This window comes from Ovis canadensis, chromosome 13 (genome assembly GCF_042477335.2).
Source record: "Ovis canadensis isolate MfBH-ARS-UI-01 breed Bighorn chromosome 13, ARS-UI_OviCan_v2, whole genome shotgun sequence".
In the NCBI taxonomy this organism is placed as follows: Eukaryota; Metazoa; Chordata; class Mammalia; order Artiodactyla; family Bovidae; genus Ovis; species Ovis canadensis.
In genome coordinates this window covers 79,649,093-79,674,729 of record NC_091257.1, presented here as the reverse complement: position 1 = coordinate 79,674,729, position 25,637 = coordinate 79,649,093, and the positions used below count along the sequence as shown (strand labels likewise).

The 25,637-nt window shown below is 57.5% G+C and overlaps 1 protein-coding gene across 2 annotated transcripts; it reads right to left on the bottom strand.

Moving 5' to 3' along the window:
• Positions 1–37: 37 nt before the first annotated feature.
• MYH7B (myosin heavy chain 7B) lies at positions 38–24,072 on the bottom strand. Of its 2 annotated transcripts, XM_069548391.1 has the most exons (41): positions 23,940–24,072; positions 22,577–22,683; positions 22,277–22,420; positions 21,630–21,786; positions 21,296–21,323; positions 19,933–20,029; positions 17,674–17,697; positions 17,428–17,520; positions 17,226–17,289; positions 15,968–16,066; positions 15,197–15,300; positions 14,971–15,109; positions 14,559–14,677; positions 14,317–14,466; positions 13,946–14,116; positions 12,650–12,829; positions 12,423–12,555; positions 12,262–12,338; positions 11,746–11,833; positions 11,463–11,580; positions 9,697–9,820; positions 9,459–9,595; positions 8,205–8,460; positions 6,985–7,227; positions 6,139–6,315; positions 5,904–6,049; positions 5,508–5,598; positions 5,042–5,431; positions 4,022–4,148; positions 3,813–3,931; positions 3,525–3,721; positions 3,069–3,418; positions 2,780–2,904; positions 2,566–2,681; positions 1,714–2,110; positions 1,495–1,620; positions 1,240–1,410; positions 1,036–1,140; positions 858–953; positions 254–391; positions 38–179 (listed from the first exon to the last, which is right to left on the bottom strand). In XM_069548391.1, exons 1-41 carry the CDS (start codon positions 24,028–24,030, stop codon positions 168–170), a joined length of 5,826 nt encoding a protein of 1,941 aa, XP_069404492.1. In that variant the 5' UTR covers positions 24,031–24,072; the 3' UTR covers positions 38–167. The 2 variants fall into 2 exon arrangements, with proteins under 2 accessions (XP_069404492.1, XP_069404491.1); XM_069548390.1 differs by lacking the exons at positions 19,933–20,029; positions 21,630–21,786; positions 22,277–22,420; positions 22,577–22,683; positions 23,940–24,072 and having other exon boundaries at positions 21,296–21,344.
• Between the last annotated feature and the right edge of the window lie 1,565 nt (positions 24,073–25,637).

Here is a 25,637-nt window from a genome sequence, read left to right as displayed (position 1 = left end):
CTGAACCCCAAAGAATGAGCAGGAACCCAGTCAGAGCTGCAGCCACAGGGTTTATTCAGGGTGGAGTAGGGCTTGGGGTGGTGACGCTCCAGCAGGTGATGAAGAGAGGCCAGGATCAGGGTGGGGCAGAGAGCAGGTGTCCCTCTTCAGAGCCCAGGACTCCAGCATCATTCCTTGTGCTAAAGGGAGAGGGTGCCTGAGTGAGCGGCTCCCAGGGCAGAGGGCAGGGAAGGTGCCCCACAGCACCCCTCACCTTGGGGCCCAGGGCATCCCGGGTGCGTGCCCGCAGCTTGTTGGCCTGGGTTTCCGCCATGTCTGCCCGCTCCTCTGCGTCGTCCAGCTCATGCTGGGCCTTTCGATACTTGGCTAGGTTAGTGTTGGCCTGCTGCTCCTGTTGGCACAGGCAGGCCTGCTCACTCTCTGACCACTAAGACGGTCAGCTGCCCCAGAAGGGGCCGGCTTCTCCTGGTCCTCCAGTCTGTCCACCACCACTGCCCACAGCCCTCCCTACCCCTCCCCAGTCCCCACAGCAGGAAGGAAGGGCATGGAGCCACTCGTTCCAGAGGTGCCTGGGTGCCAGACCTTCCTGGAAGAGGAAAGCAGAGAGGTCCCCTCAGAGACAGAGCTAGGTCTCGTGTCTTGCTGGAGCTGTTAGAAACTTGTCTTTCTTCCCACTGGGCAGTGGGGTCACTGTCCCAGCCAACACACAAAGCCACCGTGGGGGAAATAGCCCAGAGATGGAACAGGCCTGACCATTGCTGGCATCCCCACTGGCTGGGGCCAGCTGTAGAAGTGAGGTGACCACCAGCATCCTGACTGGTACTAGGCCCCAAACACCCAGACCCCCGTGCACTCACCGCCTCTTCAAACTGACGTTTGTAGCTCTTGACCTTACTCTGCAGCTTGTCCACCAGGTCCTGCATGCGAGCCAGGTTCTTCCTGTCCTCTTCAGCCTGGGCAGGCAAAGGGGATTCAGGTCTTGCCCGAAGCAGGCCAGCTCTAGGGCTGCCCCTCGAGGTGGTCCTGGTTACCCACCTGGTATGCGAGCTCCTTGACCCGGCGTTCGTGCTTTCGCACCCCTTTGAGGGCCTCCGCGTGCTTCTTCTGCTCCGCGTCCAGCTCGGCCTCCAGCTCCCGCACCTGCAAGCAGCCAGCCGATGGGCCTGGTGCCCCTGGCCTGCCCTCCCCAGGGCTGACCCACCCGCCAGGGCAGCAGGCCGGGAGGCGGGCCGCACACACCTTGGCCTCCAGCTTCTGCACCTGCTTCTTCCCACCCCGGAGGGCGGCTTGTTCTGCCTCCTCCAGCCGGGCCTGCAGCTCCCGCACCGTCTGCTCCAGAGTCTTCTTCATCCGTTCCAGGTGTGTGCTCGTGTCCTGCTCCTTCTTCAGCTCCTCTGCCATCATGGCTGCCTGCGGGGGAGGCGGCAGTCTGGTCAGGAGGTGACGGTCCCTTTGGACTCTTCTCTGGCACCCCTAGCCCCAGCCCAGCCTCACATCAGTGATGGCCTTTTTGGCCTTCTCCTCGGCTTCCCGCCTTTCCTGGGCGGCCTCCTCCACTTCCCCACTCAGCTGGGCCAAGTCCACCTCCAGCTTCTTTTTCTGGTTCAGGAGACCTGCGTTCTGCAGGGAAGCAGAGCTTTAGAGTCGGGCCTTGCAGGCCCACACCAAGCAGGCCCCCGCCCCACACGCTCTGGTGACCCTCTCTGTGCCCACCTGCGAATGCAGGAGGTTGAGACGCTCGGTGGCTTCCAGCAGCTCTTGCTCCGCCAGCCGCCGGCTGCGCTCACCCTGCTCCAGGGCTGCTCGCAGCTCTTCCAGCTCCGCAGCCAGCAGGGCGGCCCGCCGCTCCAGGGCCTGTGCCTGCTCGCGGAGCTCTGCAGCCAGCCGCTGCTCCTCGTCCCGCCCCGCCTGCTCCTCCTTGAGCTGGGCCTGCAGCAGCCGCGTGGCGGCCTGCGCCTCTGTGGCCTGGCGGGTGGCGTGGCCCAGCTGCAGCTCCAGGTCGTTGAGGTCGCCCTCCATCTTCTTTTTGAGCCGCAGTGCCTCGTTGCGGGCCCGAGTCTCCGCATCCAGGGAGGCCTGCAGGGACTCCACTGCCCGCTGGTGGTTGCGCCTATGGTTGGGAGGGACGGAAGGAGGCGTGGTGACCTGTGAGGAGCAGGGGCCTGGGCACCGCACCTGCTGACAGGCGCAAAAGGAACGCTGGAGATGCAAACCAAACTAAGTGACCGGTCTCTCCCTGGTTTCAAGCCCCTCGTGACTGCCTGTTGCCCATCAGAGCAACTTCACAGGCAAGAGTGAGGCTCCGGAGCAGACAGACACGGACTGAACCCTGGCTCTGCCTCTACTGTGTAACCTTGGGCAAGTCCTCTGGCCTCTCCTCGGTTCACCTCTGAACTTTGGACAATAACCTACTCCTCCCCCCTAAGAAAGTCCTGGGGTGGGGGACTAGGTGTCATGCCAATCCGCGTGCACGCTGGGGCTCAGCCAACACCTCCTGCCCTCTGCTCTCAGGCGGTTGGGACGGGAGAGGCTGTCGGCCTGGAGAGGAGGGCCAGCCCCCCGCACCTCAGGTTAGTACACTCCTCGTCTTTCTCCGCCAGCTTCCGGTCCACCTCAGCCTTGACCTGGGAAAGTTCCAGCTGGATCCGCAGAGTTTTGGTCTCCTCCAGCTCCAGGGCCCCCTGGGGTACAGAGCAAGCCACGAGCCAGGAGGTCCACGAACGTGTGTTGAGAGGGGAGGCCAGAGGAGCCAGCGGGTCAGCGTCGCCCCACCCCTGACCTCGGCCTCCTCCAGCGCTGCCTGGAGCTCGCTCTTCTCCCCTTCCAGCGCCTTCTTGGCTTTCTCCAGCTCCTGGACGCTCTTCCCACTGAGGCCGACCTGGTCTGTGAGGTCACTGATCTCCTCTGCAGAGAGGACAGGGCACTGAGGGGCCACCCCACCACCCATGCTGCAGCCACATCACTTCACCCCCCTGTAATTCCAGGGTGCCCCTGCCAGGGCACCCTGCCTGTGTGACTCGGAACTCCTAGTGACCCCAGGGCAGCTCTGACCCCGTGGCAGGCCATACCCTGCAGGTTCTTGTTCTCCCGCCTGAGCGTCTCCAGGGCCTCCAGGGCCTCCTCATGGCTGTGCCGCAGCCGGAAGAGCTCGGTGCCCAGGCTGCGGGCCTCCCTCTGGGCCGCCTCCAGCTCCCGCTGCATCTCCTCCTCCTGCCGCCGCCGCTCCTCCAGCGCCCGCTCCAAGTGCCGCTGCTTCTTGTCCAGCGCCGCGGCTGCAGAGGTTGCCCGCTCCAGCTCCAGGGTCACGTCCTCCGACTCGGTCTGCAGCCGCAGCTTGGCCTTCTCCAGCGATGAGCACTTGGCGTGAGCGGCCTCAACCCCCTCCTCTGCCTCCTGCAGTCGCAGCGCCAGCTTCTTTCTGGGCCCCGGGAGCAGATGGGATGTGGGCTCGTAGCTGAGCCCCGCATCCTCCCTGACCCTACCCCGCCCTGAGGTGGTGCTGGCCAGGCCAGCAGGGCACTCACTTGGCCTCCTCCAGTTCCTCGGTCCTCTGGATGGCATCTGCCTCGTACTTGCTCCTCCACTGGGCCACCTCGGCGTTGGCCTTGGACAGCAGCCTCTGCAGCTCGGCCTGGGCTTCAGCCTCCTCCTCGTGCTGCTCCCGCAGGAGGTCACAGTCATGCCGCAGAGCCTGCACGGCGTGAGCCAGTGCGCTCTTGGCCTGCAGAGAGCCCAGTGACCTCAGCGTGGGGCCGGCCGGTGGCCCTGTGCCCCCACCCCCGCCATTCTGTGGCTGCCCACGGCTGGCCCACCTTGCTCTCTTCCTCCAGCTGCCGCCGCAGTTCCTCCAGGCTCTGGGTGGCCAAGGCCTTCCCGCGGCTCAGCTGGCTAATCAAAGACTCCTTCTCCTCCAGCAAGCGGCTCAGCTCCCCTGCAGGCCAAAGGGGAGCCAGCAGGTCAGGTGAAGGCGGGTGGGCAGCACGGAGGCCCCGCCGTGGCCCGGCCGAGCCCCGCCCCTCACCACTCTCGGTTTGCAGTCGCCCACGCTGGGTGCTCGCGTCTGCCAGCTGCCGCTGTAGCTCCTCCACCTTGATCTTGGCCTCGCTCAGCTGATCCTCATATGCCCGGCACAGCTTCTCAGCACTGGCCTGGGAGCCGGGGTCAGGGATCAGAACAAGTCAGAGACTCACAAGGCAGGATCTAGGGCTGCCAATCAGAGAGACTGCAGCCAGGAACTGGAAGGCTAGACGTGTGCTCAGGAATCAAAGGGAGAACAGAACCCCAAGTTCAGGGTCAGAAATTCTAGTGCTGGACTATGGCTTAAAACATGGGTGTCAGAAGTGAGCAGGCTGAACTAGTCCGAAGGCCAGTGGGTCAAGATGAGGTTAGGATACCAGAGTCTGAAGTCAGCTGGGGACAGAGGTCACAGGTCAGATGTTAAGATTAGGTGGTACAAAGGTCAGGGGTCAGGGTTGGGTGCTGGGATTCAGGACAAGAACAGTCAGGACAGGTCTGTGTTATTTGCTCAGTCATGTCCAATTCTTTGTGACCCCATGGACTGTAGACCACCAGGCTCCTCTGTCCATGGAATTCTTAAGGCAAGAATACTGGACTGGGTTGCCATTCCCTTCTCTAGGGGATCTTCCCGACTCAGGGATCAAACCCAGGTCTCCTGCACTGCAGGCAGATTATTTACCATCTGAGCCACCAGGGAGGCCCAAACAGGATAGGGATGAGGTCAGAATTCAAAGGTCAAAGACTGAGAAGTTGGAATTGGATACTGGGTCAAAATCCTCTGGCATCAGGGCACAGAGTTTAGGAGGTAAGGTTTGTCAGAACTGGTGGGGGGTTTCGGGCTGGGTGCCGGGTGAATGGGCCGGGGATCAGGATCAGATGCAGGGTCAGCACTAGTGTGGTGTCAGATAGGCAGGGGGTGCTTGGGGCTCAGAGGGTGGGGTGAGCTGCTGCAGTTGGGAGGGGTTCGGTGAGGGTGGGCTGCTAGTGGCGGGTCAGAGGTCGGGGTCAGGAAGGAGGCTGACACCTTGCCACGGGCCAGGGTCTCCACGTTGGCGCTCAGGTCGTCCACCTCCATGCGGAGCTCGCTCTTCTCCTTTTCCAGCTTCTGCCGCACCCGCTGCAGGCTGTCCACCTGCTCGCCCAGCTCGGCCGCGCTGTCCGCCTGCTTGCGCCGCAGGGCCGACACCGTGGCCTCGTGCCGCAGGGCCGCCTCCTCCAGCTCCCGCCGCAGCCGGCCCAGCTCGGCTTCGCGCTTCCGGCAGCCCTCGCGCTGCCCGGCCGACGCACCGCCTGCCTCCTCCAGCCGCTCGCTCAGCTCCTCCAGCTCCCGGGCCGCCTCTGCCCGCTGCTTCTCCACACGGGCCCGAGCCGCCCGCTCGGCCTCCAGCTCCTCTTCCAGCTCCTCGGCCCGAGCCTGGGGACGGGCAGGCGTCAGGGTCACCTCCATGGGCCCCTGACCCGGTCCTTGCCCACCTCTGTCCCTCATGCACCTGCAGCTCCTTGATCTTCTTCTGCAGCTGGGCTCCGAGGAGCTGCTCATCCTCCACCCGCAGGTTCAGCTGACTCAGCTCAGAGTCCTTCCTGGAGGAGAGGGTGGGCATGAGCTGGCCCAGGTCCTAACTGCTGCCCACCTGCCTGGGGCCCCTGGATACCGCCCCCAGCACACACGCTGGCACTGTGCCTGGAGTAGCCCTCAAGACCTCCCCGGTGTTCCCTCTCAAGCCCCGGCCCTAGAGCCTGGCCCTAGGTGAGCTCCCTTCACCCTACGGTTCAACCTCTGCTGTGGTGCAACACTGACTAGAGTCCCGGGGGTGACGAGAGGCGGGCTGCAGGCTCAGGAGGCCCCCGTGCCCAGGAGGGCGGGCCTGGGTCCTCCCCACACTTACTTCTTGAGCTTCTCCTCCAGCTGTTGCTTGTCCTGGGCAGCGTCTGCCACCGACTCCTGCGTCAGCTTCAGGTCCCCCTCGAGCTTGCGTTTGGCCCGCTCCGTGTCCATGCGCAGCTTCTTCTCTTGCTCCAAGGAGCATTCCAGCTGTGGGGCAGGATAGGGTGGGTGGGCTCCCCCCCTGTCCTGGCCAGCCCAGCCCCTCCGTGCAGCCCCCTGCTGTGGCCCCAACTCACGTCTTCCACCTGCTGCTCCAGCCGGACCTTGGCCTTGGCCAGCGCGCTCACACGGTCCTCCTCAGCCTGCAGGTCACCCAGGGCCTGCTGGTGGGCCTCCTGCAAGGCCTTCTTCTCCTTGGTCAGCCGGACCACAGACTCATCCAGCGCCGCCATCTCCTCTGTCAGATTCTTCACCTGTGTTGGAGCCAAGGTCACCGTGGGGCTGCCTCCCCCAATTCTGCCCTGAGCAGCTGCCCCTTCCAGCCAAGGAACCTCAGGCAAGTCAGTTCATTCCGAGCCTCAATTTCTTTATCCTTCAGGGATGGTTGTAGCTTCCTCCTCGAGGGATTACTGAGCCCTTCCCCAGTGTCTGGCCGGCACTGAGAGATCAACAGATGTCAGCTATTTGGGGATTCAGGGGTGTTTAAGCAGCTGTTCCCTAGTCCTGGCTTCCTCGGGAAGCACCTGTGAGAACCTGAATAAGCAGCTCACCCTTCTCCAGAGCCTCACTTTCCCCTCCTATATAATGGAGTCAGTCCCCCCAGAGTGTGATCCACACGGGCTCTCGGGAGGGTTCAACAAGGGAAGGCACCTGGGGCACATGGAGCTGGTGGATGACAATCACTAGCATCTGCTGAGCACCTACTATGTGCGAGGCTCAGTGGCGAGTGCTCGCACAGACTAGTTACACACTGAATCCTCACCTGCCCTAATTAGGGAAGTGCTGCTATTAGCCCCATTTGACAGAGGAGGAAACTGAGGCTCACAGAGAGGATGAGACCTGCCCAGGGCCACACAGGTGTGGGACTTGGAGGTGCCTGGCCCCACAGCTCTGCCCCACCCCACCCCGGCCTGCACCCACACCTTATTCTCCGTGGCTTGCTTCTCCTTCTCTGCCTTGGCCAGCGTCAGCTCCAGGTCATCAATGTCCTTCTTGAGCTCCGTGCACTCATCCTCCAGCTTGCGGCGGCGGGCAGCCAGGTCTGCGTTCACTTCCTCCTCGTCCTCCAGCCGCTCGCTCAGTTCCTTCACCTTCGCTTCCAGCTGCACCTTGGACTTGATGAGCAAGTGGCAGCGCTCCTCGGCATCCGCCAGGTTTTCCTGCTCCTGGAGGGGCACACGGGAATGGCACAGAGTCAGGACAGCCGAGGGACCCCAGGCCAGGTCCTGGACAGAAAGCTCATTTGTCCGCGCCAAGGCCTGACACAGGTTCAGTTGGGTTCTGGGACCAAGGAATGCCATGCCAATGACCTGTTCTGGGCCCTGAAGGCAAGCAAGTGTGGTGGAATGAGGGCACAAGTGGAGGGATGGACCGGGGGACAAGAGGGGAACCTTAGGCTGCAGGGCGACCCAGAGAAAGACCCAAACAAGGGCTCAAGAAGAGCAGCCAACGGCCAGGTCCGCCCTCACTGAAGTAGGGCTGGGGAGGGCCCTGCAGGGCCACGGAGGGCTCAGGTTCTCAGCCACCGTGCTGTTTCCTCACCACCTGACCGGATAACCATCTCCTGCTCTAGCGGGTGGGTTTGTGAGCACAGGCCCGTCTGTCTCCCCACCAGTGTATCTCCAGAGCTTCTGTGGGGCCTGACATTCAAGGTATTTGCCGAAGGAAGGAAAGGCTGCATGGACTTGGGGGAGGATCTGGACCCTTGATCTGTGCCCTCTGGTTGTTACTGTTACCTGCTGCCTGGGTTCCCGTGGCCCTTAACCAGAGAAGGGACCCTGGCACTGTCTCAGGGAGGGAGCGGAGGAGAGAGCTGGGGAGATGTGGCTCCACAGAGGCTTTAGCAGGAAGCCATGGGGGCCCAGGGTGTGGGAGCACTGGGGCACATGCACAGACTGGGTAGGGAGGTTGAGTATGAGGAGGCCGCACGCAGGTATGAGCCCGTGAGCCTCCAGAATAGCAAAAAGGACCCAGGTAAAGCCTGAGCACCCAGCACAGGCCAGGTCGGCCTTGGCCGGGCAAGGGGCAGGGGGCGTGGTGGGTCTGCCTGTGCTATTTCCTCGGAGCAGCCTGGGGTTCCCTGAGGATGCCTGGGGGTAGGGGCACCAGGTCACAGAAAGAAAACCCGCCCCTCCCCCCTTACCGCCTGAAGCTGCAGGGCCAGGTCGTTCTTCTCCTGGGTGACGCTGACGTGCGTCTCCTCCAGCTCCTGGCGCTTGGCCTCGGCGGTGGCCAGGGCCCCCCGCAGCCCCCGCAGCTCTGCCCGCAGGGCTGCCAGCTCCTCCTCAGCCTGCGCCGAGCGGAGCAGTGGCTTCATCTTGAAAAAGAGCTTCATCCATGACCAATTCTTGACAGCGTTGAAGGCACGGATGTTCCACTGGATGGTGAACAGGGCATCCCTGGGGAGAAGTGACCGCAGGAGGTCAGCAGATTCACAGCTGCCCCTTCATAGCAATAGCCCTGATGCTCCTGAGCACCTCCCCTGGGCTGGACATTGCACTAAGCACTTCAGTGTGTGGTCGATGGCGTTAACCTTCCCCATAGCCTCTCAAATAGGTCCTAATCCTCTGCTTTACAGACGAGGTTGAGGGAGAGGCCCAGGGCATGCAGGTCTGCCTTCAGGGCTGGAACTCACAAACCCTGAATGGCCTGGTGGTCCCTGCAAAGGTCCTGAAGGGGTGGTTAAGCCACTGACTGTCATATAAGGTCGGACAGTCTGGGCTCCCATCCCAGCCTCCCATCTTCCCCCATGAGCCAGCTGACGGCTCTCTCTCGGCTCAGACACCCGTCTGGTGAGCATAGATGGTCATCTGCCTTTTAGGACTGTCCTGTACTTTGCATGTGTGCTCAGCCTATGCCGACTCTTTGTGACCCCATAGACTGTGGCCCACCAGGCTCCTCTGTCCAGGGGATTCTCCAGGCAAGAATACTGGAGTGGGTTGCCATTTCCTTCTCCAGGGGATCTTCCCAACCCAGGGACCAAACCCTGCATGTCTCCTGCATCTCCTGCACTGGCAGGCGGATTCTTTACCAGGGACACCTGAGAAGTCCATCCTTAACCAAGATACATTCAAACAAAATATCTTGCCCAGGGCTTGGCACATAAGACTCTGAGAAAACACGAGATGCCCTTATTCCCACTCTGGACCACACTCTGGGATGGCCTGGAATAGAGATGGACTCTCCTTCCCCACCTTCTGAGGGGAGGAAGTGGCAGGTAGCTGGGGGCTAATGGGCACACAGCAGAGCCTTGCCCCTTCGGAGACACTCAACCAGCCGTACGCAAAATCTGACCCACAGGACAGTATGACCAGGTTCAGAGAGCCTAGAAGTTCTGTGAGCTGGGGGACAGTGGCTGACCCCCAACCCTGTGTCCCACCCCCCTGCCCCCACCCACCTGCCTCCAAGCAGGCGCTGGTACTCCAGGCGCATCAGGCGGCCCCGGCTCCGCGCCTGCAGCAGTGTCAGGACCTTGGCCAGACGCTGGTCGCGAAGCTCCTCCAAGACACCTAGGAGCCCAGCCTTGAAGAACACCTGGGGTGGGCATGGTAGGCATAACCCTCAATCATCTGCATGACCCCCTGCAGAGTGCGTGCCCACACTGGGTCAGGACCCTAACTCCCTTGTGCCCCGACCTTGGTATGGCCAAACTGGTACTGTGTGTGGTCGATGTCCAGCGAGCCCAGCAACTTCTCTGTAGCCTTCCTGCTGTCCATGAAGGTATCGTCCGGGATGGCGCTGGGGTTCAGGATGCGGTACCTGAGGGGGTGGGGAAGGGTTGGTGAGGAGAGTGCTGGGTGGGGAACAGAGGACTGGAGAGGCTGGCCTCTCGGAGGCTTGTTCAGGCTCCACTGAACAAGCTGGCAGGTGACACTTGACAGCCTCGTGATACTGGGGGAGTGGGCATACTCTGCTTTAAAAGCTCAGGTAATATTTAAACGGCTTCAGTAGTTCTTTAAGAGGTGGCAGTATTTACAGAAGGCCTATGGCACTGTTACAATTTTTAACTTATAATTATTAATACTTTATCAGTTTTTTGAGAAGGCAATAAAAAAGTAAAGAAGGTGATGTGTTACAGCCTGTCACAAACTGAAGAAGCATTGGGAGAGAATTGTGATCAACAAGAGCAAGGGTTCCGGCATGCCCACTTCTAAAAGGACACAGTTGCACGTGTGTACAGGGCCATGTGGGTCAGATTGTGGTGACCACACAGTGAAGGCAAAACCCTGGAAACACAAAAGGCCCCTCACTAAGGGACTGATTACAAAGCACAGGTCCCTAGATTACAGAATACTTCACTCCATAACAAAATGGATGATGCCACTTGTCATTACATTTATCCAAAGTCCTAGAAGGCACAATACCGAGAGTGGACTGTAATGGTGACTATAGACACTTATTGATTATCACGCCACCGTAACAGATGCCCCACTCTGGTAGGGTTCATTGACAACGGGGGAGGCTGTGCATGTGCGGGGGCAGCGGGACTGTGGGGAATTTCCTGTACCTTCCCCTCAATTCTGCTGCAAACCTTAAACTACTCTAGAAAAATAGTTTCAATTTTTTTAAAAAAGGGTGATGATGCAGACTTATGTCTATTAACAAGGAACAATCCCCAAGACATGGTTACAGGGAAAAAACAGAGAGAACATGTGTGTGTGTTCTCACGTGTGTGTGTGCTCACGCGTGTGTGTGCACTCATGTGTAACGTATTTCTACAGACACACATGTATAATGGTCGGCGTGGATGGCCCCAGTTACATCTGAAGGGGGAGGGACCCGTGGACAATTGCAGCCAGACAGAAGTCAAACCTATAAGGGGAAGGCAGAGAGGCTACAGCACTGACCAAGCCCTCGTTGCCAGGCATTACATAAAGCCCAGTCCATGTGAACCCTCGTTCAACTCCCAAATCCACACCTGGCTCTGCCTGCCTGACTTCCCTCCGGGGCTTCCTGCTGGAGACATTTCAAATCTGACATGTTCCAAGGAGAGTTCAATCCACTGTCCACCTACCTCCCCACCACCAAAAGTTTAAAATTCTGTCTTGGTTTCTTAGTAAATCTACCACCAACTCCCCAGTTGATAGGCCAAACACCTGGAAGTCACCCCTGTCTTTTTCATTCTCTTTCCACTTCCAGTTCATTAGCAAAACCTGCTGGCTGAACCTGCAATATTTACCCAGAGCCTGTTCGCTTCTCCCAAACCCACTCCCTCAGGTCTCACCGACTAGCATTTCCCACTGGGATGCCCCCCAGCCCCTTCCCCAGCCCTCCTGCATCCTCCTCGGTGCCCTTCCCACCCCACCCAGCCTTCTGCCTCCACCCGGGAGGAAGGTAAGAGGGAAGGTGGCTGGCAGGGGGAGCTGAGGAGGAGCCAGGGCTGGGGCCAGGAGACACCCACCGCTGCCGGAAGTCAGTGTAGAGCAGCCTGTTGGGGAACCCCTGTCGGCAGATCCGGATCCCCTCCAGCACCCCATTGCAGCGCAACTGGTGCAGCACCAGGAAGGCGTCCATGACCCCTGGGCACAGTGGAGGTTAAAAGAAAAGACTAGCGGTCAGGGGACACACCTTCATGAATTCGAGGCCGCACAGGCCCTGTGGAAAGGGATGACCCAGCTCTGGTCCACCCCGTCCCCTCCCTCCCATGTCCCCCATGGGGAACCAGCCCCCGCTGGGGTGACTACCTGGGGTCTTGTTCTCATTGGGGACGATGCAACGGACAAAGTGGGGCTGTGTGGCCCGCAGATTGGTCATCAGCTTGTTGAGGTTCTCCTGGGGGAGGGAGAGGGGAGAAAGCACAAGAGGGCAGAGAAGCAGGATTGGAAGCCGCAGTGGACCAGCCCGTCAAGGATGGACCAGCCCACCAAGGACTGGGCACCTCAGTGCTGGGTCTCTGCAGCGCCACCCTTTGACCCTTGTGACCCTTGGCCCTCTTCCATTTGACCAGGCAGGCCCCTCAACCTCTCCCTCAGCCCTCCCACAGGCCCCGTGGCTCCCACCCCATCCCCCCTAAACCCTGCCCAGGCAGCGTGGGGACGGGAAGCAGCACAGACTTGCTGTGATGTTCACGTGGAGAGGAGTTAAACATCACTGCAAGTCTTAACAGCCGCCCGCCCCGGGTGCAGGGGACAGAGCAGGGAGCCAGGACCGAGTTGGGGCGGCTGGGTGGGGGCCTGCACGGGGCCTAGTCGGGGCCTCACCTTGTGCAGCTGGGACACCGTCTGGAAAGATGCTGCCTTCTTACGCTTCTCTTTCACCCCGGACTTGGGGGGCTCGGCTAGGACAGACATGGGGCCAGTCACTCAGGGCAGAGAACATCCCTCTGTGAGTCCCCTGCAGACTTGCACCACTTGGTACTCACTAGAGCAGGAGCCAGCATAGTTCTCGTAAAGAGTAGCCAAGAGCTTGTTCTGAGACTTCTGGAAGATGGGGACCACCGTCTCATTCAGTGGATCCTTGTTTTTCTCCAGCCAGCCCACAATGCTGTAAGGCACCTGCCAGAGAACAGACAGGTGCTGACCCAAGGGGTGGGGGAACCCCAGGAAGGAAGGAGAGAGGTCAAGAGCTGGGGTTTCAACAGGCACTTACCACGCCTGCATAGTGGACCACCTCAAAGTGGGCCTGATACTTGCGCTTCTTGTCAGGCCGTGGCTGCTGGAAATTGGGCGACTTCCCCGCATGGTTATCATAGAGCTTGGCCCGGAAGCTGGCATCTGAGGCCTTGGGGAACATGCACTCCTCCTCCAGGATGGACAGGATGCCCAGCGGCTGGGGACAGGGCACAAGTGTGAAGGGTCTCCATCAAGCCAGTCCATCCAGGCTGGACTGGACCCCCAATTCCTGGAGCCCCTCTCTCTGGGAGCTTCCCCAGACCCCCCACCTCAGCCACCATCTGCCCAGAGGGAGGCAGAATGGATCTGCACCCAGGAGCCCTGTCTTCTAAGAAAGAATGTTTGTGGCTTGGCTTTCAACCTGCTTCTGACCAATTCGCAGCCCTGAGTTGTTCTCTTTGCTTATAAATGTGCAAATTCAAACCAGCACCCCTGTACCCACACACCCCCGACATCTGTGGTCTCACACTCTCCCACATGGTGCAGTCAAAAAACACAGTTGATGTCAAACTCTGGCTTCCTCACTTAGTGATTAAGGGGCCCTTAGACCTCTCTCAGCCTCAGTTTTCTAACCTGCAAAATGGGGACTCGAATACTTTCATTGCTGCCATAATAGCAAAGAATTGTCGACCACCTGAATGTGCACAGGTAGGAGATTACAGAAATGCATGGGCATCATCTGCTGTGTGAACCACTGTGTCTTCTTCAACAAAGCACCACGCCCAGAATACACTTTCAGAGAAAAGGTAGGATGAGAAGTGAGTCTGTGTCCATTAGAGAAAAGAGATGCCGAGGATAAAGGATGGAAAGGACGCACATTGTGGTAGGATTGGGGGAAATATTCTTTCCCCTTTATTTCTGATTTTTCCATTTTTCTTTGATTTTTCTTTCCTTTAGTCTTTGTACCATAGGAAAATATGTGTAATGTTTTATAAACAAATAAACACACCCTACCATGCCCTGTAATTCTGGACAGTTCTGAGGGTCCAATGAAACTGTGTCTGCACCAGGGCTTATTGTCAGCAGTGCAACAGGGATGCATACTCACACACGCGCCCTGCTCACCAACACACAATCACACTCAATCTCAAACACACTAGTCACACACCTGCATACATTTCTGTTCATATACACATTACACACACACGCTCACAGCCATGCTCATATACACATGCTCACTTCAATGCACATGCACATGCATGCCTGCACACGCTCGTTCACACACAAGCACACAGGCACTCCCTTGCCGGAGTGACCTGGCCCCGGGCCCCACCTTCTCAATGAGGTCGATGCAGGGCTGCAGGTCCAGGCCGAAGTCAATGAAGACCCAGTCGATGCCCTCCCGCTTGTACTCCTCCTGCTCCAGCACGAACATGTGCTGGTTGAAGAACTGCTGCAGCTTCTCGTTGGTGAAGTTGATACACAGCTGTTCGAAGCTGTTAAACTGTAGAGGGCAGTGCCCGGCTCAGCCGGCCTCCTTGTAGATGGGGACTTGGAGGCCCACAGAGAACAGGAATGTGTGGGACACCCTGCCTCCAGGCAGACCCCCAGGGCTCCTGCCCCCACCCCCATGGTCCTCCGCCCGGGAGAATTGTCGACCACCCCGGGAGAGAACAGCGCCTGGGGCCATGGGCCTGCCCGTACCTCAAAGATCTCAAAACCCGCAATGTCCAGGACGCCGATGAAGAACTGACGGGGCAGCTTGGTGTCCAGCGTCTGGTTGATCCGAGACACCAGCCATCGGAACAGCCGGTCATAGGTGGCCTTGGCCAGAGCCCCCACGGCAAATACCACCTGGAGTCATGGGGAGGCTGGGCTGGGACCTGGCAAGAGGCGGACCCTGCCCCAGCCATCCCAGGGTGGGCCCCGGCCTGCCAGCAGCTCACCTGCTCCACGCTCTGACCCTTGGTCACGTACTCATTCCCCACACGCACTCGGGGGTGCAGAAGGCCTTTGAGGAGGTCCCCGCTGCTGACCCCCATCAGGTAGGCAGCCTTGTCAGCACCTGGCAGGACACACAGGTGAGATGAGGAGGTGGCCAAGAATAGGGGTTCTTGGGGGCTCTACTGGTCTCAACTTAGGGTTAGAAGAGGGAGGTTGGGAGAGGTCAAGTTCAGGGTCAGCAAACTGTACAGCTCAGAAGGGGGAGGGGCTGGAGTTGAGAAGTCACAGTTTACAAATCAGGGCCAGACTGAGGTCCAAGGTTGCGGACAAGGCTCAGGGATCACGGTCACGGACTGAGGGTTGGGATCAGGGTCAAGAGCATGCCCAGGTCAGGTCAGGGTCAGGGCGCCTCACTCTCAGTGCCGTCGGCCTCAGCCTGCTCCTCCCGCTGCTTCTGCTTGAATTTCATGTTGCCGAAGTGCAGGAGGGCCCCCACGATCTTATAGCAGGCGCACTTCTCCTCCACGCTGAAGCCCAGGATGTCCATGGCGTGCTGTGGGGGAGGGGAAGACTCAGAGATCTCTGGGCTGCTCAGGGTCCAGTGGAGCCAAGAGACCTGCTCCCCTCGCACCAGACGTACGTCAGTGGCCATGAGCTCCTCCCCGTCATCCATGTTGTCCACAGTGATGACGCCCTGGCTGCAGAAGTGGTAGTCGTAGGGGTTCATAGACAGAAGCAGCATGTCTGGGGGACACGGGGCCGAGAAGGGTGTGTCGGCTGGGTTCACCAGCTCTCCTCCTTCCCCTGATCGCAGCGTGGTGGGTCCTGGGGGCTCGCGCGGCAGGAAACTCTAGGGCCCTCTCTAGATTTTGTACCCGGAGTTTCTCTCCTCCACTCCAATGCCCAAGGCGTCCCTTTCTTTATGAGTCTGGGAAAAGAGCCACAGTCCCTACTTCTCACTCACGTTTTGACCCTTGCTCATGGCCACCCCTCTGGCCCAGACCCCTTGCTGGGTGCTCGGGTACAGGAAGGATCAGATTCTACCCTTGAGGGGCTTGCAAGAGAGGTGAGCCAGGCCCAGATGGAGCCCTTGCTCCCTGCTTGGTGCTGGGGGGACCCTCCCTAGTCTCAGGACAGCAGGAGAGAAAACCTGGCCAGGGCAGCGGTGCTGAGGGGCATGTTCCCCAGCGCGAGGAGGAGGGCTCGGCAGGAGCCAGAAATCCCAGGAAGGGGGTGGGTGGCTAGGAGTGCTGGGTCGCTAGGGAAGAAGGGATGTCACAGACTCCAGAACAGCAGGGGAACAGGCAGCCCAGGGCCTGGTCTGAGGGGGCCCGGGACAGGGCTGGGCAGCCCCACTGCCACCCAGACCTGCGGGCTCTGACTCCCATCCTGTCGGGCTGCTGGCCCTCACCCTGCAGTTCTGGCTTCTTCCCTGAAAGGATCTGGTAGTAGACGTGGTAGCCTCGCTCACCGGGCAGCTGGAAGATCACCCGTGACTTCTCCAGGAGATCTGGGGGAGAGGGAGGAGCTGGCCTACTGTCCCGAGTGGGTCACCCCACTAGGGCTGAGGAGCAGGGGGGAGGGGCCGGCCGGGGGCAAGGGTGTCTGCACATCCCCGCCCCTCCCCCACCAACCCAGCATGCGCTGCAGGAGGTCTCTCCATTGGCACATGTGCCACAGTGTGGGAATGTGGTGTCTGTACACCAGTGTGCATGTATTAATGTATGTCTGTGTAGAGGTCTTTTTTTTTGGCCACATAACTTGTGGGATTTTAGCTCCCTGACCAGACTAAACCCGGGCCCTCAGCACCGAGTGCCAAGTCTTCACTGTCCTAACTGGACCACCGGGGAAATCCTGTGTGTGTGGCTCTTGGTTTGTCTGTTCTTTTATCTAGGCTGTCATTCCTCCACCCACAGACTGCTGCTTTCCCCCAGAGCCGTGCTGATGTGCCAGTGTGTGCAGAGAGCAGAGCCTCTGTGTGTTTGCACACGGGCCCGTCAGGGTGTAAATTACGACGTTTCCTCCCATCACCACCTGCCTATGCTTGGCCATCAGGATCTGGCCCTGCATCCAAAGATGGGGAGCACTCAACGCGGGGGAGTCCCTCTGTGCATGTGACCTGGGCACCCAGTGTCTGCATAGCCAGACTGGGTCAGGAGGGATAGGTGATGACTGCAGAGACACACTGGGGGAGACCTTCCTGGAAGGACAGTGTCTCAAGGTGTCCAGAGATGAGGTTGGGCAGGAGGGGCACAGGTCTGCTGGATGAAGGGTCAGAGAAAAGGCTGGGGTTGTGGGAAGCAGAGGGGCCAATTACAAGGAGCCTGACTGGCCAAATAAGGGTGAGAGTCTCCATCTTAAGGTGATGGGATCTGGAGAAGGTTTTTAGGCAGGAATGCGATGTGGTCAGATTAGTAGCCAAAAAAGATCACTCTGGCTGAAAGAAGATCAGGCAGAGGAATGGAGGCTGGGAGACCATGTGGAGGCAGTGGGTAAGTTCCAGGTGAGAGGTGAGGTGGCATGAGCTGGGCAGTGGCCTGGGGATAAAGAGCAGCATCTGGGGCAGGTAGGAGCCCCAAGGACTTGATGAGACTTGCTCAATCTGAGTGGGAAGGTGCAGGCCTGGGCCTCTCCCATCCTCCTCCTTCCCCACCCTCTTCTGAACTCACAGCTGTCAATATCCGCAGATGCCAGCTTCCCAGAGGGACCAAAGTGAATTCGGATGAACTTGCCCTGTGGGCAGAGGAGCAGCCTCAGTCGGGGGCCCAGACAGTGCTGCTCCATCCACCCAGGGCTCCCCAGACCTTGTGTCTCCCCGCCTCCCCACCCTCCTGCCCCAACCCCACCCAGTCTCCCACTGAAGCCACTCACAAAGCGGGATGAGTTGTCATTGCGCAGAGTCTTGGCATTGCCAAAAGCCTCCATAGCGGGGTTAGCCTCGATGATCTGATCCTCGAGGGTGCCCTGGTGGCAGGATGAGGGGTCTCTCACCCCGTGGTCCTGGATTTTAGCCCACACCAGACCACCTCTGCTTGGGAAGGGGAAGGGAAAGGGGAGGGAGGGTCCCCAGGACTTCATAATAATTGCCTGCCCCACTCATACCAGCCCCATACCTACCCCTGTCTTCGTGGCCAGAAATTGCTGGGAGGAGAAGGAAGACAAAGTTAGAGGGTGTGAGGTCTCACCAGGCGGGAGTGTGGCAGTGGGGGAGTGGGGTGGGTTAGCAGGAAAGTGAACGTTAGTCACCCAAATGTCACCCCACTCCCTGTGCCTGACCCTCCACGGGCTGTTAGATGGAGAAATGCAAGAAATGGAGCAGGCAGGGCTCTAGTCAGGGAGGGGCTTGAGGCAGGAGCTGTGTGTGGGTGTCCCCCACCCACAGTGCCCCAAAGCTCTGTCTCTGGCCTCCTCCATATCCCTTCATTTCCCACAACCCCAGAATTGACACTGCCCCAAGCCCCAGAGGTTCCTGACTACAATCTACTCCCCTTTAGAGCCCAACTCAAAAGCCCCTTCCTCTAGGAAGTCTTCCCTGATTCTCTGAGGCTAGAAGAGACTCTTCCTGCCCAAACCTTCTGACCCTTGACCCCCCTCTGTGATGGCCCTTCTTCACACTTCTCCTTTCTATTATGATTGGATGCATTTTCACTGTACAACTATATATCGAGTATTATTCAAAATAGCCCCGCCAGGTGCATATTATTAGCCCTAGTTTGCAAATGAGGAACCTAAGACTCAGAGCTGGAAAGTGATCTGCTCAAGATGACACAGTAAGTCAGAGGCATCCTGCTTCCCATGACGCCCAAAGCCACCTATCTCTCATCTAGAGGGACTTGCTAAACCAAAGGACTCCTCCCCACTTGCTCTCCTAGCCTCATCTTCCCTCCATCTACCCTTTTATCTCTTCCCTGCCCTGGATCCCAGCAGCCTGGGAAAAAAAGGTGGGAAAGGAAGGAATGGATTCTGGAGTAACAGGTGCCATGCCACCTGTCCCATGCCACGAGACTTTGGTGATTCACTCACCTCCAGGGAGCCCAAGACTTCAAAATCCCCCTGAGCTGTTGCTGGGGAGACAAGGGCAGGAGAGAGATGGCAGGAGCCCTCCCCTGAGCTCCACCCCACACACTCAGCTCCAGGGCTTTTGAACAGGGCTCCTTCTGATAGATGTGATCAAATTTGGGGCAGAGGGGGGGCAGGTTGATAGGGTTTTTAAGCTACAACACCCATGGCCCCTGTGGGCCAGCCTTTCTCTCTACCTCCCTTGCCTGACAGCTTCCCCAAACCTCAAACCCACGATGCAGGGCTCCTTTCTGCCCAGGTGCCCCCTAGACTCACAAATTCTGGCTGTATCCCTGTCAGCTCCCGCCCTCCATTCCCATTCCTGGACCAAGCCCCAACTTTCTGTAGCATCTTCAGAGACATTTTGGGAGTTGGGAAAATGAGGTGAAGGGGAGGGAGGAAAGAGTACCAAAAAAGTCAACAGCAAAAACAAAACCAAACAAGAAAAACAACCACCACCACAACAAAAAACCAAAACTGGAAAAAAAAAAAAAAACACAAGAAAATCAAATGGGAAAACAGGAAAAGGCAAAAAGAAAAAGGAAAAAAAAAAAAAAAACTTTAAATGGAAAAAAAAGATAAGAAAAAGAAGAAAGAAAAATGCCCCAGAATAAAAGCAAGGCTCAACAAGACCAGGAGTGAGGGCTGGGTGGGTGGAGGCCTTAGGCTTCTGGAAAGAGAAGTCAACCCATTTGGGGGTGGGTGTGCGGTGCCCACACATCTCTAAACAGCTGGCCATAGGGCTAGGAAGGAAAACTGCACCTCGAAAACAAATAAAAAACCCCAAAATACTGGTCCCCCATTGTTTCAGAAAATTTCAAAAACCATAAAGAAATCATAGGGTGCAAAACTGCTCCTTAATCTTGACTGTTGAGAAGGCCAAGTGCCCTTGGCTCTGGCTGAACCTGCCTTGTTTGATTGACAGCAGGTAACTGGAGCATGAAAACCAAGAAACTGATTATTACTTCTTGGTAAAAACAGCCTGCTTGGTAAACTTTGAAAATATGAAGGTCGTGAAAATATGAAAGGGAAAAATTACATGAAATGTTGAGGACTAGCAATGTGGTCCTGCCCCTCTGCATTACAGATGGGAACAGTGAGGCAAGCCTGGAACTGCGGCACCTGACAGAGAATGGCCGCCGCCTCTCCGGTCAAGCCTTGCTCGGGCCAGAGTCTGCCACCAGGGTGGGAGGCTCAGGCAGGGCTAGAGGCTCTGGGGAATCAACTTTAAAAAAAAAGAAGAAAAGGAGAAAAAAAAAAAGAAAAGAAAAACAGTGAGAAGCAGCAGGGAGCAGTGCCCGCGTGGGCAAGTCTTACAGCCTTCTTGCCCGGCCCGTCTCCCAGGGCAGCGACGATGGCAAAGTACTGAATGACCCGCTTGGTGTTAACGGTCTTACCGGCCCCCGATTCTCCCCTTGGACGACACAAACATGAGTCACCAATGTCTATCTGGCTACTCTAATTCCTCCCACCCCCCAGCACCCTACTTCCCCAGCACCCTCCCCACAGTCAGCTCCCAACTCAGGAGCCCCCCAACCCAAAACTCCTCAGAGATGGGTCAACTCCCAGAGGTGTTGAATTGTTTGCAAAACAAACTAGCATAGATCATCCCAGTGAGATGAGAAAACACATGATGCCACTGTTTACTGAGCGCTAACTTACTGCCAGGCCCTGGGCCAAGTGCTTCACCTGAACTGGTTCACTGAAGCCTCAGGAACCCTGTAAGGCAGGCGCCATCATCACCCTCTTTTGATACAGAAGAGGATGTGGCTCAGAGAGGTCATGTAGCTGTTTCTGCTGGGTGCCAGGTGCAAACATTCACCGGCTGACTCCTATAGCTCTGCAGTAGGTAAGCAGGACCGTCCTTTTTATACTGATGAGATTCAGAGGACCAAGGGCACCAGCAGGAAGTGGACCCATGAGAACTTGAACCCAGGTCTTTCTGGTTTCAAAGGCCTTACTCTTAACCAGCAGGCTGCACACTCACACACATACACCCACTCACGTGCAACCGATGTCCATATTGGCTTGGCTGGACCTAAACTTGGTATGTAAGAATTCTACCACTTTCTCAAGGAGGCAAACAAAGGGTTATAAATAAGATTCAGAAATAAGAAGCTGGTAATAAAGAGGAAGGGCTTTCTTGGTGGCTCAGTGGTAAAGAAGACTCCTGCAATGCAAGAGATATGGGTTCAATCCCTGGGTCAGGAAAATCTCCTGCAGGAGGAAATGACAACCCACTCTAGTATTCTTGCCTGGGAAATCCCATGGACTGAGGAGTGTGACAGGCTACAGTCCATGGGGTCTCAGGGTCAGACATGACTGAGTGACTAAACAATAACAACAATAAAGAGGAAAGGGAAGGGGATCTCCTCCCCACTCCTTGAGCCAGAATCAGAACCCCCAAAAGATCAAGGTGAGAGAAGATTCCAAGCCCTAGGAACAGCGGGTATGAGGGTGGGTGATCAGTCTGGCATTCCTTTTCTACTTATCTGCTCAGAGCAGGGACAGAGAAAACGCTATAATTTAGCCTCACCTGGGACACTGGCTCTAGGTGGTAAAACCCCTGCCCTTAGCACTTTGTATTCGATTATTCAATCTCGGGAAATGATTTTAGTTCCACTCCCTCCCTGCCAGATGGCCAGCATTTCCCACCCCATCTCCAGAGCCCGACACTCACGTGATCAGCATGGACTGGTTCTCACGGTCTGGAAGAAAGGGGAGGAGACAGAGAAGTTAGCCAAAGTGAGGGACCAGCCACAGGTGGAACACCTGGGGTATCCTTGGCGCTGGGACAGCCCCTCCGCCACCCAGAGCCAGAAATGGAAAGGACCAGGTGGGAACCTTCAGACGGCAGGCCACCTCCCACTTGAAGAGACAGAACGACTATGCTTCAGTATCCAGCAGGATGGAAAAGAGGGCAGTTGCGAGTGGAGGGAAGGGGATCCAGGAGCCGGGGAAGGGGTCTCAGGAGAGAGAGAGGGCTCAGGGAGAGGAGTCAAGGCAGCCCTTACTGCGCAGCATGTCATTGTAGGCGTTATCCGCCACCGCGTATATGTGGGGCGGGGCCTCCGAGCGGCGCTTTCCCTTGTAAGCGGCTACCACGGAGGCTGTATAGACAGGGAGCCATTTGTAGGGGTTGATGGTGACACAGAAGAGGCCCGAGTATGTCTGGGGAGAGACAGTATAGATGGGTTATCGGAGGCCAAGTTCCCGTCCTCAAGCTCTAGCCTCGCAAAACTATGATCTTTGCAAAAATTCCCCAAAATGAGCTGCCTAAGGTGCGACGCCACACCCCTGTGGCCGTCCTGGCCCCGCCCTAGCTCTCCCTCCTGCCCTCAGCCCGCGGCCCCACCTCCACAGCCCATTGCCCAGCGACTCTGCGGCTGCCGCTCCGCCCCTACAGTCCCGTAGCCAAACCTCCTGTCCCACCTCCAGCTCCGCCCACCACCCGGTGGCCCCGCCCCCTCAGCCCCATGACATCACCCTACCCTACCTCTAGCCCTGCTGCCCCACCGCACACAGCCCCGCGCCCTCCCCACGGTCCGGACCCCGCCGAGCTGTGGCTCTCGTTCTAGCCCCGCCCCCGATGCTACGGCCCCTGCTGCCCCACCGCGCACAGCCCCTCCCACCCGTGGCCCCTCCTCTGTTCCCGGCTCACATAGATCATCCAGCGCGCATAACGCTGGCGCAGGTTGTGCAGTACGGATGCCTCGTTGAGGTGCGTCATCATGGCCATGTCCTCCAGCAAGTCGAAGCGGGGCGGGTTCATGGGCTGCAGCTCAGCCTCGCGAACCGTCAGCACCTGCCAGGAAGGCCATATCGTGGGGGCAGGAACCAAGTGACCTCAGCCTCTCACCCCTGTACGCCCCCAGACCCCCTTTCATCCAGAGCATGCCTTCCAGGAGCTACACGTCGGGGAGGCAGAGGAGCTAATTCCAGGAAAAGGGGGGAGCCAAACCTTCTGGTCTTTGGTCTCCACGTTGACTCTGCCCCCAGTGGCTTCCGACTTGACCTCAGCCTCCACGTAAGCCTCCTGTTCATCAGGTACCCAGACCCGCTTCTTCCCTGGGTTTCCGGGAGAGCATTGGGGCTTTGAAAGAGGCTGATGCACATCCAGGGGTTGGGGGCCCAACTGGGTTCCCCTGTCGTGTCCCTAGAGCTGTGTGCCTCCCAGGAGCCCCTCTATCAGGACACGGGAGTACCCAGGAAAGATCCCTCCAGACCCTGTTTCCTGAAAAGGCAGCAAGCACTGGGAGGTTTCCCTAGAGATCTCCTCAAAGGATCCCCTGACTGAAGTAAGGGTCCCCCACAGCCCTGGATTACACTTCAGTTCAGATGCATGCTTCTCTTGTATTTGCCCTGCGACCTGTGGAAAATCCCTCATTCTCTCTGGGCCTGTCCCTCAAAGGCAACACATTGTGAGCATCGCCTTAGTTCCCCTCTGGAGCAACCCTCAGTATCAGGCACTTAATATTAGTGAGTTCTGTCTCCCCTGTTTCACCCAAGACTGAAGCCCTGCACCTTGTAAGTCTGTCTTATGCTCCTTCCTGCCCAGGCAGCTGGTCCCAGAGCTCCAGGGAGCCCATATTTCATGGTAGTTAAAGGCATCATGAAAGTGAAAGACTCAGGTATCCTGTCACCTACTAGCCAAGTACCTTAGGACAAACTACATAACTTGCAGGCTCCAGTGTTAAAATGCAAGTCCTCTTGTTAAGAAATCATTTAAAATTTCAAGATGGTGATAGCAAAGAGTAAAACGCCCCCAGTGCAGCTGCAGAGGTCGCACACCCATGAAGCTGGCCCTGGCCCTGGTCACCAACTCCCCAAGTTGTTGCAATGATGCATGGAAAGTCATCTGCTCTGGGCCTGGCGCACAATGAGCGCTTGATACACATTGCATATTGTTATTATTGTCCTATGAGCAAACCGGGTCATAAATAGTCGCCTTTATTCCTGTTCCTAATAAACAGAGGGTTTGGCTCTACGAAAGCACTAAAAATAACTCCAGCACAGGTTTTATGGACACGTGGAGGCAGCCTGCACACATACCAGTCACTCTCGTCGCAGAAGCCTCAGGCTCCGGCCGCAGACTGCAGTCACAGGAGGCAGGCGATACTGTCCCATTTTACAGAGGAGCAAACCAAGGCTTGCTCACAGGCACACAAGTGAGGTACACTAAGTCCCTGGGATTTTCTTCTTGGGGCTAAAGGTGTCAGGCCAGAGGGCTCCTTCAGACCAGAGGGGAGTGCCACCCCTCCCCACTCCTGTTCTGAGTCCTTAAGAGCTTCTCTGTGGCTCTGCCCACCTCTGCCCTCACTTACCATCCCACAGGACGGTGTGCACCTTCATCTGCTCGTGGTAGCCCTGGCGGAGGTAGCGCGCAGACTCCCCAAGTTCACTCACATCCATCATGGTAGTGGCACTGAGAGGCGGAGGGTGCAGCAGCCGAGATCTTGGAGGTTCAAGGCGGTCCAAGGCAGCAGGCACTGGAAGATGGCACGGAGAGGGGACTGAGGGCAGGGGCCCCTTACTGGGGTGTGATCAACCAACCCACAAGACCTGATAGTAGGTGATTCTTTGGTAAGCCCCCAACACATGCACGCACCCTCTCAGACACCAGAGCATCCTCTCCCACAGAAATGGAGAGACTTGTGCCAACCCACAAGCACCCTCACCCACCAGCCTGTCTGCCCTCCCTTGGGCTCCCACTCCAGCCCTGATCACCCACCTCGGCACCACGGTGAGGGCTGGGAGCTGGGCTCCCCCTTTTATTGCCGCCGTCAAGGTCAGCGGAGGAGAGCTATGTCAGCAATCTCCACGTGTCACAGCCCCCCCAGCCTGGCCACAGGACACAAAAGGCAAATTCCCTTTTATCTCCACCAGCTCGGCCCCTGGGCTATTTTTACCTCCCATTGTCAAGGGATCACAAAGGCGGAGAGAGACACTCGCTCCACTCAGAGACTGGGAGGTTGAGATTCAAACTGACAGGGGTAGGGACAAGGCAGGGAGAGATTTGGGAAGACTGAGGTGCTGGGGGAGAGGAACTGAGTCTCAGGGAGTCTGATATACTCAGAAAAATGTCCACATGTCCAGGAATGAAGAGTAAGAAAACTCAGAGAACAGGAACCACAGGATGCACCCTGGGACTATTTGGTCCAACCTTCTCCGTACATCCAGAAAACTGAGGCCCAGGGAAAGGAAAGCACTGGTCAAGTCTCACCAAAAAGCGGTGGCCGAGACCAAGTCAAAAAGAGAAGCAGGGACTTCCCTGGGTGGGGGAACGAGGGGTCCAGTGGTTAAGACTCCACGCTTCCAGTGCAGGGGCCGCTGGTTTGATCCCTGGTTGGGAAACTAAGATCCCACATGTCATGCAGCATGGCCAAAAGATTTTAAAAAATAAAGAAAAAAAAACAAAGAGAAGCAGAGAGAGTGAGACATCCCTCTCCAAGCACCTAGATGCTGTCGTTTCCCCTTTCTGCTCCCCTCTATCCCCAGTTCTCCCAGGTCCCCTGGGGAAATCACACAAGAAGAAAAGCAGGTCTCAAACCACAGGTGAAAAGGAATAACCTGACTGAAGAGGAAGAAAATAGAGGAAACGTAGACCAGTTAGGAGCCTCCTTCATCCTGGCATTGAAGAGTCACAGGAAGCCAACTTCACACCTTAGCCCTCTCTTGCACCCTACTCTCATCAGGAGTTGGAGGTGCTGTCACTCCAGCTGCCTTCCTCACTTTGGGGCTCTCCTGGGGCATCACCCCATTCAAGCCCTGATGATGCCGCAGAATTTTAGAGTCAGAAAATCAAAGGATCCTGGAACCTCCGACGCTTGACACAAAGAGGTCCAGGGCCAGGATTCTCGCCAGGTGTCTTGGGCTGAGCTCACAAAGATAAATCTTCCATACCAACAAGCTACCAGCACCAAACATATAGACATATCTATACTCTATAAAATATATAGAAATAATTTCAAAGATCCGTTTCAACTGTGCATTGTTCAAAACAGGCAAAACTGGCTAATGAT

What these genes read in the sequence shown, in the direction of transcription:
- MYH7B (XM_069548391.1), bottom strand. Translation starts at nt 24,030, where the DNA reads ATGATGGATGTGAGTGAACTTGGGGAGTCTGCGCGCTACCTCCGCCAG. An exon ending in CAATGAGAACAAGACCCCAG is followed by an intron (nt 11,581 to 11,745) that starts GTAGTCACCCCA and finishes CACTGTGCCCAG; the next exon opens with GGGTCATGGACGCCTTCCTG. An exon ending in CCAAAAAGGCCATCACTGAT is followed by an intron (nt 1,411 to 1,494) that starts GTGAGGCTGGGC and finishes CCTCCCCCGCAG; the next exon opens with GCAGCCATGATGGCAGAGGA.